The sequence below is a fragment of the Petaurus breviceps genome, unplaced genomic scaffold, assembly GCF_028583685.1.
Source record: "Petaurus breviceps papuanus isolate PSGF00001 unplaced genomic scaffold, PetGlider_PUasm1.0 90625, whole genome shotgun sequence".
Taxonomy (NCBI): domain Eukaryota; kingdom Metazoa; phylum Chordata; class Mammalia; order Diprotodontia; family Petauridae; genus Petaurus; species Petaurus breviceps.
In genome coordinates this window covers 4,459,816-4,472,292 of record NW_027187289.1, presented here as the reverse complement: position 1 = coordinate 4,472,292, position 12,477 = coordinate 4,459,816, and the positions used below count along the sequence as shown (strand labels likewise).

The 12,477-nt window shown below is 35.7% G+C and overlaps 1 protein-coding gene across 3 annotated transcripts in view; it reads left to right on the top strand.

Annotated features, from left to right (window-relative positions):
* TMTC4 (transmembrane O-mannosyltransferase targeting cadherins 4) overlaps positions 1-11,197 on the top strand; it is a 90,672-nt gene extending 79,475 nt beyond the window's left edge. For 2 of the 3 annotated variants that reach the window (XM_069064203.1, XM_069064200.1), the window contains 4 exons: positions 1,145-1,257; positions 5,881-5,979; positions 8,133-8,202; positions 9,920-11,197. In XM_069064203.1, coding sequence (XP_068920304.1) covers positions 1,145-1,257; positions 5,881-5,979; positions 8,133-8,202; positions 9,920-10,068 — 431 coding nt within the window. In that variant the 3' untranslated portion in view covers positions 10,069-11,197. The remainder of the gene's footprint in view (positions 1-1,144; positions 1,258-5,880; positions 5,980-8,132; positions 8,203-9,919) is intronic. The other variant, XM_069064201.1, reaches the window with a different exon arrangement.
* The last annotated feature ends 1,280 nt before the right edge of the window (positions 11,198-12,477 follow it).

Here is a 12,477-nt window from a genome sequence, read left to right as displayed (position 1 = left end):
AGAAAACAGTTAAACAATTGATGTGATTGTATATTCACAGTGACCCTGATTAATCAAGAAAAGGTTGGGTGATGCTCAGTATATTCTCAATAAGAAGAAAAGGAAATATATAATGGATTTAGAAAGATTCCCATCTAAATGTTCTTTTTTAAGTTTGGTCATTTAAAGGGGCAAGTTCAGTCATTTGGCTTATTCACCCATAATGTCCAAATGGTTTCCGCACTGATCAATAAGGCATTACTCTGAAAAACCATGAGCAGCTGAGAGAATTGAAAAGATGATCTAGTTACATAGTTTCTATCATTCAGTTATTGCTAAAGTAATTATTAAGTTAATTTGGCAGTTCTTTAACAAGCTAAGAAAGAAATCTGTTGAGTTGCATGTATTGATCTATGTCCCGTAGGTGAATAGAAATTGAATATATATGTATGTATGTATGTATATTTAAAGTCTTATTGGGAAAGACTTATTTGTAAGTTTGTTATCTATTCTAACTTCTTGATTATAACTAGCTTCTATAAGGAAACATGTTCATATTACTGCTGAAGACTGTAAAAAATATGTTTTACTCAAAAGCCATTTGAATATTATCAAAATTGGGATATATTGCAATGACCTTCCTCGTTATAAGGACCAGTTTATATAAATATTTTGCCTTCACCCTCCATTATGAATGTCATAGAAAGTGATCATAATGTAGAATTTTTAAATCTAAATTTTTAAAAAATATATATTTTATGGGTTGCTTTTTAGTGTTCTTTTGCTCTAGCATAGGATAAAGAGGAGAGCTGGCCTTGGAGACAGAAATGTCTGTCTGTGTTCCAGGAAGTTCTTTTAAGACTAAGTTGGAAAGAAAGTGCCTACCTGCATTAGTAGAGGGAGTTCTACTGCTACAGTTCCTCACAAGAGAACTGCCTATAATAGTGAAATAAAAGGTTCAGACCCTATTTTTATCCTTTGATGTATATTCTCAAGTTCATGAAAATAACCAAATAACTTTTCCTTGGGCAATTTTGATTTGTTTGTAAACATTTTAATACTTTAGTATGTAATGATTCTTTAGTTATAGGAATATAGGCCAAAATACCAGAAAAGGATTTTAAGGATTATTCATTTTGTTTTTTTTTCTGTTCCATTATTCTAGGTAACTTAGCCCAAGCTGAAGCAGTTGGAAGGGAGGCATTAGAATTAATACCCAATGATCACTCTATTATGTTCTCATTGGCAAATGTACTGGGGAAAGCCCAAAAATACAAGGTTTGTAAACTGTAGTTCACTAGGTTTTTTGTAATTAACAACAGTATCTGGTATTAGTTTTGCATAGTGAAATCCAAAAGTAGGCCAAAATTAAAATAAAGAAATTAGTCCTAGGAATAGAATCTTCTCTATGAGTAACTGGACAGTGGTATGCTTGGTAGAGCATAGTCAATTTCTTGAATTAATTGTCCCAGAGGCAAATCTGTAGGCTAAAAAATAATGTATGTATTTTCATGTCACTTCATTGCCTGTGCTTGAAAGAGAACAGACAACCAAAGGAAGGTTCTATAGATTAAGAGCCATGAAAAGGGCAGGTTGCAGAGGAAGAATCCCCATGTCCTAAAGGACTCTCTCTAAATGCATCTTACTGATAGTAAGATGTATACTCATAGTGTAGCTTCAGCTGGGCCTTTCTGGCACAAGAGTGCTTGGATTTGTTTGCTTCCAAATCAGCCAGGATTTGGGTTTTTTTTACAGGCTGACATCTCTTACACAAAGATCATGTCACAACCCAGGGTGCATCAATGGCCTACTTATGATTGCTTCTTACTCTTCTCATCTGAGGTACATGATGGAGTAATAACTGTGACCATTTAGATTCTTCACTTTAGAAACACACACACACACACACACACACACACACGTTTTACACCAATCCTGGCACTAAATATACATCCAAAATACACTGCAAACTGAGGTTGTGTCATGTTCGCAGGATTATGAATACAGAGGTGGAAGGGCCCTCAGAAATAACCCAACCCTCAACTTGTATAAATAAGGAACCTGAGGACCAGAGAAATTAAATAACCTGCCTGACATCATTCAGATAACAAGCTTTGGGGGCTGAATTTGAACCCAGGTACTATGACTCTAGAAAAGAATTCTTAACCATTTTTGTGTCTTGGACCCCTGTTACCATTTGGTGAAACAGTGGACCTCTTTTCAGAATAATGATTCTAAGTACATAAAATAAAATATGTAGGATTACAAAAAGAAACCAGTTGTATTAAGTCACAGTATCAAAATATCGTTCATTGTGTCTTACATAAGAACCCCTGCTCTAGAGCCAGTGTTAGGAACCATGCGACCAGAGGTAAACTTCAGTTCTCAGTATATTCAAGAGTAATATGCCTATCTTACATTTTTCATGGAAAAGTATTCTTCTGTTTCAAAGACTGAGTATTCATCTTCTTTGTTTTTCCCCAAGACAACTAATGTGGTGGACAGAAAGTCATCCATTCATAATATTTTTTATTTGATTCTTTGTGCCTCTGTGGTATAAAGTCATCAGTCAGTATTTTAAAATTTGATTCCTTTTGCCTTTCATGCACCGTGCACTTAGCACAGTGCTTGCCACATAGTACATGCTTGATAAATTGTTTACTGACTGGTTCTGCCCTATTCTAAAGTTAGGAAATATTCCAGTCAATCTAAATTTTCTATCATGATCATAAGTTTATCCCTATTTCTCCTACTTGTGACTGATAAAGAATCACTATTGATTTCTTGTGCTTTTTTAATCCTGGATTTTGCTCAGAACATACTTTTAGAAAAAAAAAAGTGAATACTTTCTGGCTTTTGTTTATTTTCATCTATTTAGCTATCTGTGTTAAGGTATATCATTTTTATCCCAGAAGCCCAGCTTTTCTTTTTCACTGTATTGCCTACATAATCATTCTATTGATTTTTTTCTCATCTCACTGCCTATAAATGCTTTGTGAAATAAGCAGTATTTCTTATGATTTCCACTTCAAATTGTACTTTCTTCTTAAGATGAAGTTGAAAATACCTTTGTAAGGCAAAAGCAAACATTTTGCATCATAAATATGTAGGGCATTGCGAGAAGATAATATGGAAATAAGAATTCGTTGCAAGGAATTTTAATGTGATATTAGTGTGGATATAATATTTATGCGTGACTCCTAGAACCATGGCACATGAGTACTGTAGCACTTATTGAACTGTTACAAGTTGAGAATTTGGAATTTTGTGAACATATTTATTATAATGCAAAACTGAAATGCAATTTCCTCAGGTAGATGGATAGAGTGCCAGGCCTGGAGTCAGGAAGACTCATCTTCCTGAGTTCAAATGTGGCCTCAAACACTTTCTAGCTAATGTGACTCTACTCAACTCTTGTTTGCTTCAGTTTCCTTATTGGCAAAAATGAGCTGGAGAAGGAAATGGCAAGCTACTCCACATTCTTTGCCAAGAAAACCCCAAATGGGGTCACAAAGAGTCAGATAAAATTAAAATGACTAAACAAAAACAAAAAATAGACTTGCTACATCTAATGCTATTTTATCATCTATTTCCCTTGTATTGTTTTACTTTATTATAAAATAGGCTTTTATTTTTGTATCATAGTATGGAATGAAAATAAGGATTCTGGGAAGAAAGAATCCTTTTGCCACTAAGTAATTATAATACTAAATAGCTATAAACATAAAAAATTACGTGAGCATACCACTCCAGTCCCATTCTTCTTACAGCTCTTGTAACATCCATTGTAAATGCCACTAATTTTATTATCATTATTAGAACAACTGATATGTATATAGCACTTTCAGTTTACAAAATTATTTATATACAAAATCTGACTGGCACTTCACAACAACCCTGTCAAGTAAATACTTCAGATGTTATTATTTTCAGATGTGGAAACCGAAGTTGAAAACTTAAGTTACTTCTTTTTGGTTTTTGTAAAGGGAAGATAATGAGTATACAATATATTACTTTGGCAGTTGTATAAAGTTGATTAAGATTTTATTGGTTTACTCATCCCTCACTTTTAAAAAAAAGGTTTTGTACTTGTAGCACATGCTCCAGAGATATTCACACTTACAAGCTGAGTCCCCAGAATGTGATAGCTAACTCTTTCCTCAGGGTTCTAAGGGGCCAATTTTTCTAATTCAAAATAGCTCCAAAGCCCTTACTGTTGTACTTCTTCCTTATGCTTATCAATTGCTACAATTAGTTAGTTATCCTTAATTAGTTTTAGAAAGGGGTTTTTGCTAAGAGGCTAAAGTAAGATTGGTTGCTACAAAACATCCTTCCAAAACCAATGACACTCTCCTGTCAGATGTAGTAATGTTTTAAAACAGGGGTTCTTGTCCTGGGGCCAGCAAAATCTTTTAAAGAAATTATTTCAATAGATATATTTCAGAATACTTGGTTTCCTTTGTAATCCTGTGTATTTTATTTTATGCACTTAAAAACATTCTGAGAATAATAATAATAATAATATGTAACATATAGCACCTACTATGTACCTCATACTATACCAAGCACTTTACAAATATTATCTTGTTTTTACCTCAGAATAACCCTGGGAGGTAGGTACTGTTATTATTTCGTTTTACAGATGAGAAAACTGAGGCAAACAGAGGTTAAATGACTTGCACATCATCATACAGATAGCATATGTCTGTAGCTAGACTTGAACTCAGGTCTGCCTGATTCCAAATCCAGTGATCTATCCACAACACTACATACAGAGTTTCCCCAGATTGCCAAGTCTATGACTTACAAAAAACATTAAGAACCCTTGTTCTAATGTGTGGAAAGTTAGATAGAAGTTAAAGCAGTACCTGTGAAAACACAGCCCATTAATTTGTTCCCATCAAGAAATACCAGTCTATGGGGCAGCTAGGTGGCACAGTGAATAGAGCACTGGCCATGGACTCAGGAGGACCTGAGTTCAAATCTGGCCTCAGACACTTAACACAAAAACTAGCCGTGTGACCTTGGGCCAGTCACTTAACCCCAACTGCCCTACCTTCCCCCTCCAAAAAGAAAAAAAAAGAAATACCAGATTAGCTGATGTTTTTACCCAGCCCTAATCTCTTTCCTGACCCCCGTCTCATATTTCCAGCCACATATTGAATTATCTGAACTGGTGGTCCCGTAGATACTGCAAACTCAGCGTGTCCAAAGCTGAACTCCCCTCTCCCTCCAAAGCTCCATCTTCCTTCCTTCCCTGTCACTTTTGAGGGTGCTGCCACCCTCCCTCCCTGGTCACTCCAGGTGTCATCCTCCACTCATTCGTGGATATCCACTCTCAAACTCCTATCAATTCTCCCTTCACAGTACCTCTCTTCTATGACTCCTCCTCTCCTCTGATGCTACTACCACCCTGGTGTATCCCCTCATGCCTGGACTGTTGCAATAATATCTTGGTCGGTCTTCCTGCCTCAAGTCTCTACCACTCCAATCCATCCTCCACCCAGGTGCCAAAGCGATCTTCCTAAAGCGAAGGGCTGACTGTATCACTGTCCTATTTGATAAATTCCACTGGCTCACTGTTATCTCTAAGATCAAATATAAAATCTTCCATTTGGCTTTTAAAGTCCTTCATAAACTGGATTTTTCCTACTTTTCCAGTCTTTTTTTTTTAAAAAGCAATTGGAGTTAAGTAACTTACTCAAGGTTACACAGCCAGTTATTTTGTGTGGGTGACGAGTATCTGAGGCCGGAACCAATCCCGGGTCTCCTGACTCCGTGGCCGGCGCTCTTACTCACTGCACCACCTGGCCACCCCTTTTCCAATCTTCTTATACCATATTCCCCTCTTCATACTCTTAATATTTTGTGATATGGCCTCTTTGTTTTTCTTCAAACAAGACATTTCAGTTCCCAACTGCATTTTCACTGATTGTCCCCCATGCCTGGAATTCCCTCCCTCCTCCTCATCTGTGCCTCCTGGCTTCCTTCAAGTCCCAGGTAAAATCCTACTTTCTGCAAGAAGCCTATGTCTAACCTCCTTAATCCATATGCTTTCCCTCTGAGATTAACTCAGTTGATCCTGTATACGTCTTATTTGTACATAATTGTTTGCATGTTATCTCATAAAACTATGAGCTCCTTGAGAACAGGGACTGGTTTTTTTTCTTTACCATTCTTTGTATCCTTAGTGCTTTAGCACAGTGTTTGGCACATAGTAGGTATTTAATTGCTTCATGACTTGAAATTAGCTAAATGGATAGACTAAAGCTCTTAATATAGGAAACTGGGGTTCCTTGACCTTTGATTTAGAAATGCAAATTACTAACTTATATTTTCTAACACATGGCCCACATTTTACAGTTCCTCTTTGGTCATGTTTCTTGAATATGTTGATCTCTGCCAGTTATTATTAAGAAATAATAATTTCAGAAATGTCAGTCCAAATTCTCTGCATCAGATGCTCAGGGATTATGGTGTACAACAGCTTGATAAAGTTGTTCTCCCAGCAGATGATAAAAGGTAGAGATAGATAAGAAACAAGTGGGAGAAACAAAAATGGTGGTGGGAGAAAATAAAATTCAGGAAATGAAACTTAAAAATATTTAAGATGAATGTATGCTATCTGCTTTTTAAATTTGTTAGGCCTTTTCAGAAATCAAAATGTAAAGGAAATGTTTTAAAGGTCTGTAGATATGGGCAGCCAGGTAGCACAGTGAGTAAGAGCACCAGCCCCAGTGTCGGGATGACCTGGGGATCAAATCTGGGCTCAGACACTTAGCACCCACCCAGAAACACCTGGCCGTGTAACCTTGAGCAAGTTACTTAACCCCAATTGCTTAAAAAAAAAAAAAAAGAGTCTATAGATATACTTACTAAGTTATTTGACAGCCTAAAGCAGGATTTCTGAGCCTGGGGCCTAGGTTGTTTTTTTTATTTTTATAGCTAAATTTCAATATAATTGGTTTCCTTTATAATCCTATGTATTTTATGTTATGCATTTTAAAATATTATTCTGTAAAAGGTTCCGTAGACATCACCAGGCCACTGAAAGAATCCATGTCACAAAGAAGTTTAAGAACTCCTGGTCTGGAAATTGTTGGTGGAAAAATACTGAGCATCCTAATTTCTTGCCACTTTTGTCTTTCTATTACTAGGGCCCTAGCACTAGGATCTAGTTCCTCATCTGCAAAAGGGGGAAAATAATAGCAGCTACTTCTCAGGGTTGTTGTGATTATCAAATGAAATAACTAAAGTGTTCTGCAAACCCTAAAGCCTATGTGAATGCTAGCTGTTCTTTCCCTTGCTGCCCATCTTTTTTAGCTAATGGAACTGTTCTTCATTGCTAAGGGTTCTATAGATGGTTAAAAAGATGAAATGGCTATGGAACTCAACCTACCAATGTTGGCTACAACAGAAAACTGCTTCATTTGCCGCTGGTATTCACAGAAACTCTAACTCTCTGTTGCTTCTATTATTATTTCTAAACCCAATCTTACCTTTCATCCCTATGCTACCCACTCCTATCTTATCCTTCTCCCCCTGCAAAAAAATACCCAAACAGGAAAAAAATAGACCTATTCATTTGGAATTTTGGAATTGTAAATAATTATTTTGTGTTGAAAATAGTAGAAATAGCTGGCAGAGTGCTCTTTACTTCTCAGTATTGTTGCCCTCTATCCAGGTCCTTTGTAACTTTGTCTTATACTCTCGCCATCTCCCTTTCCTACCTAAGTTCCAAGGATTCCCCTCCTTACAAGCTCAGTGGGAATCCTGTTAATTTTGGTTCTGCCAACACTATCTCTACCACATTAATCTTCTCAAGATGTTGTTTTGATCATTGTAATATTATTGTCATGGGGATTTTTTTGTTTGTTTGTTTGTTGATTGGTTGGTTTTGGTAGAAGAGTGATGTTGGTCAGGACATAAAGGTCATAGTATAAAGAATAACTTTGCAAACCATGGCCCATGGAAGTTAATATGCTTTTTTGTTCTTGCTGTTAGTTTTTTTTTTCAGTTCCAAATTCTCTCTCCCCTGCTACCCCCTCCCCCACCCATTGAGAAGGCAAAAAATACAATATCCATTATAGTTAATGTGTTTTTAAATGATCTGTACAAGTACCTTGCATTTGACATGTCAATTATTTGCTTAGGAATCTGAAGCATTATTCCTCAAGGCAATTAAGGCCAATCCAAATGCTGCAAATTACTATGGAAATTTGGGTAAGGTAATTTTTTTACATTATGAATCTTACCATAGTTTAGTTTCTAATGAAGTAGGCTCATTTCTACCAAAGCAGTATCCAGAGAAGGATTGTTTTAGACTTGCTTGTCTGTGCTGCCCTCTAAAAACACAGTCAAAATGCATGCTTAAGGTTTTCCTTCATTAGGTTTCTTCCTTCATTTCATTCTTGCAACTCAAGTGTTTCAGATTTTTAAACCTGGCCATTGTTGCTAGGACTGATGAATTCATCACTAAGTAAGTAGTAAAGGTTTTCATAATGGTTCTCTCCATACCTTAGGCTGGTCCTAAGACAAGCAAGTCTATCAAGGAATCCATATATGCAGCCTTTCTAGCATAATAGAAGCTACCAGAGTTGGCACCACTGGCTTTGCTTTTGAGAGCCTGGTTAACCACATGCTATAATGAGGTATTAGAGCAGGACTCTTGTGGAAGCTTTAGAATATAACCTGTGTCAATTCAGAGAGTTATATTTGTTGGATAATGATTATCAGATCTAGTTATCTGTCCGGGCTACCTTACTCCATCATGTAATAACCATGAACTACTCTAGTTGATTAGGTCATATTAGCTACATATTACAGCACCAAAGTGATCAGCTCACTTTAGCACTACATGTTTCTCCAATATGCAAATAGCTACAGTTCAGCATATCTGTAAATTATGCCAACTTCCACAAAACTGTAAAATAAGCCAAGTTCATCTTAGATGTCTCAGTTATTCTCCACTTCCCCTCTTCTTTAGTCCATACCACTCAAGCACATACTGGGTTTTTTGTAGACCACCATTCAGATTCTCTCTCCATACTCTGGATAGTCTTGCCCTCCCTGGCTACCCAGTCCATCAATCAAAAGTTGTTTTGTTCTTTCTCTTAATGGGTGCTAACGCCTCACTCTTCCCAGGTAATCTGTATATTTTAAGTAAGATCTTCTAGAGACTGCCTTCAAATAGGGGTATGGAGTTGAAAGAGACTATCTACCATGAACTTCAGGCTCAGGGTAGGGAAGCTGTGTGGGGGCTGCTGAAACATTGTTTTGCCATTCAAATCATTCCAACATCTAATCTATATGTAGAGCTAGTAGCATTTTAAATATGAAATTATATAAACGAACCACAACAAAGTTTTAAGACCAAATCCCAAGATGCAGATTATTTTCTCCACCTTTTCATTGTCCAGTTATTTTTGAAGTCCTTGTTGTTCAGCTAACAAAATATACAGCCAGATTTGACTCTGTCAAGAGACAGGCAGAGAAACCTTGACTGAAAAATAAATTCATAATACTTTATTGCAATGATAAAAATAACCACATGCCCAAACCTAAAAAGGATCAGAATTTTTGCATAATCTAGGAAATTCAATACTAGCGTTAAGAAAAGTTTGTTCTATTTTGCCCTGTCTTTAACATAATTCCTTTATGTTTTTAATATAGTCCCTCTTATTCTTTTTGCAGTAGCAAAATATTAGTGTTCCATTTAGTGTTAGGGACCAAACATGGAGGTGTCTAGAAGGGAGTATCATTACTGAAAATGATTAAGATAAAGTAAGTTATATGATACAGAGCATTTTCTTAGGTCTAGTGATTTTTTTAAGTATCAGTGCTGTGATGTATCTTAATGTTTTTTTTTTCAACAAATGATTGAAAGTTTTGCAAATTATGCAGAAAGATTTCCAATAAAAACTACTTATTGCTGTTTCAGCTGTGCTTTACCACCGTTGGGGAAACTTTGACTTAGCCAAGAAATACTATGAAGTCTCTCTGAAGCTTGACCCTCTGGCACCAGGGACCAAGGAAAATTACAATCTACTAAAAAGAAAACTAGAACAATTGCAAACAAATAGTGTTTGATCATTCTTTTCTCTCTCTTTTTTGTCCATGCATGATATAGACCATTAATGTCTTATGGTTATTTTTAACCATGTAAAAAATTTTAGCCATGGTGTTAAAATGTTTTTTATATGAAAATAAAAACATGAACATACAAAAAACCTATTACAGCACCAGCAATATGCTTGATGTTGTTTTTGCATTGGAAATGTATTTTTTCAACCAACTTATAGATTCTAAAAATTCAGTTCTAGGATAAAATCATTTTCTAATTTAAAAAGAAAAAGAAAAACAAATATCTTGAGCTGCTTTTAATTTCTACCAAACCAAAATCTGCAGTGGGGAGGTGAAAAATAGTTAAGCATAAATGACTACTATGAAACAGCATTCATCAAAAATGGCTTGAGAAATTTACACAAATATCATAAACATCCCTTTATCTGTATATTGATGTTTTTATTTAATGAAAGAAGTGAATGAAGTTTTTGTATTTGATCTATTCTCTGTACAATATGCTATGAACATTGAAGGAAATGCTTCATTGTATGTGTGCGTGTATTTTTTAAACAGGGAAAGAAAAATTGAGCCTGAGAATTAGAAAGTTTAGCTTCTTCCTCTGTTCTACGTATTTACTTTCTTTAGGAAGAAATTGACTCATGCAATATTTGCAGATATCCCTATTTGTGTAGTAGAACATTATGGACCATCCTTAATTGTTAATATCCACATAAAAACTCAAAATTAGCTTCCTGGGGAAACGTACAGCATTTCTTGGGTAAAGATCAAGATATCTCTTCTTTTTTCATTTATGTCTTACCTAGGGATTGAGGGCTACGTTCATAAATATGAATGGTATTTTGTTTCATTTTGTAATTTATAATCCAAGTTCATCCTTCTGACTAATATGTTGCTTTATGGACTATAAACATTGATACTTCCAAAAGCTATAGATAGTAATTTTCCTCCAAAAATAAGCCATATTATTGGAGTTTTCCAGTAATTAGGAAGACTGGAAATCATTTACTCAGACATACTGATGTATTGATTTTTATTAGTCTGTGCTTCTTTTTAAATTACCATATTATATGCCTATTGACATAGTTCATACAGTCTGTAATTCTTTATTCAGTAAAGTTGTTACATAAAGTGATGTGAAGCTTCTTGATATTAAACTCAAAAATATTTATTAAGTGCCTATGGTGTTTAAAGCATTGTGCTAGGTATTTTGGCTACAAAGACAAAAATGAAACAATATTTGCCCTCAAGGAACTTAAAATCTACTGGTGGAAGGTGGGGGTGCAACATGTAAACAAGTAAATGTAAATTATATACAAAATAGTATAAAGTAAGCTCAAGAGGGAAGTGTTAATAGCTGAGGGGAATTGAGGAAGACCTTGAATAGGACCTGTGCTTTGAAGGAACTCTAGTCACTTGTGAAAGGAGTGGGAAACACAATGCTGTGTATTAGGAATAGCTAATCAGCCAGTTCAACTGGAATGGACAATGCCTAAAGGAGAGTATGAAATTAATCATGGAAATAGCTATAGAACTTTGTCTTCTAAGTTATGTAAATAGAGATCTATGGCTGGGCTATGCAAATCAACCTTAAGGGCATTCTAGAAAGAAGGTGTTTGGGGAGCATCAGGCAGGAATGAGCCAAAACTTGCCTTAAGGAGCAAGGAAATTAATAATGCTCCATACAATAGTAATAAATAAAATCCACTTAGGGGCGGCTAGGTGGTGCAGTGAGTAGAGCACCGGCCCTGAAGTCAGGAGGACCTGGGTTCAAATCAGGCCTCAGACACTTAACATGAAACTAGCTGTGTGACTTTGGGCAAGTCACTTAACCCCAATTGCCCTGCCCTCCCCCCTCCAAAAAGCAAAATAAATAAATAAAATGAAATCCATTTAAAATGGGCTGCAGCTCTAATTTTCCTATTGAAACTAAGACCTTAAGAATTAAGTTAGAATTTCCATACTGAGGACAACCGATTACAAATCTGATTTCTTCCATTATAACTTTTACTAGTGTGTCTTCTCCTAGGATTTCTGCAACCTCTTAGTTCTTTCTAAAGAGATATCTGCCCAGGAAACAGGGGTTCTTAATTTTATCAATATATTTTTATTGAGGATTATGCCTCTGCAAACTTGTGGCCCTTTAATGTAGCCTTAATGTGGGTTTGTTTTTTCTAAGTGCTTCAATAGCAAAATGACCTTAATCTATAAGAATGAAATGTCATCCTCAAACCTGTTTAGTGGAAGCTCATTTTTAAAATGAGAAAGTCAGACATGGAATGGTCAACACTTCAAGAAGTTTTCAAAAGAATGTGACTCATTCTACAAAGTATATATTGACATCTCTCCTAATTTCCACCTATCCCTATTATTCTTAATGTCATAGTTTACTAAGTATCTTATCTGATGAGTTGG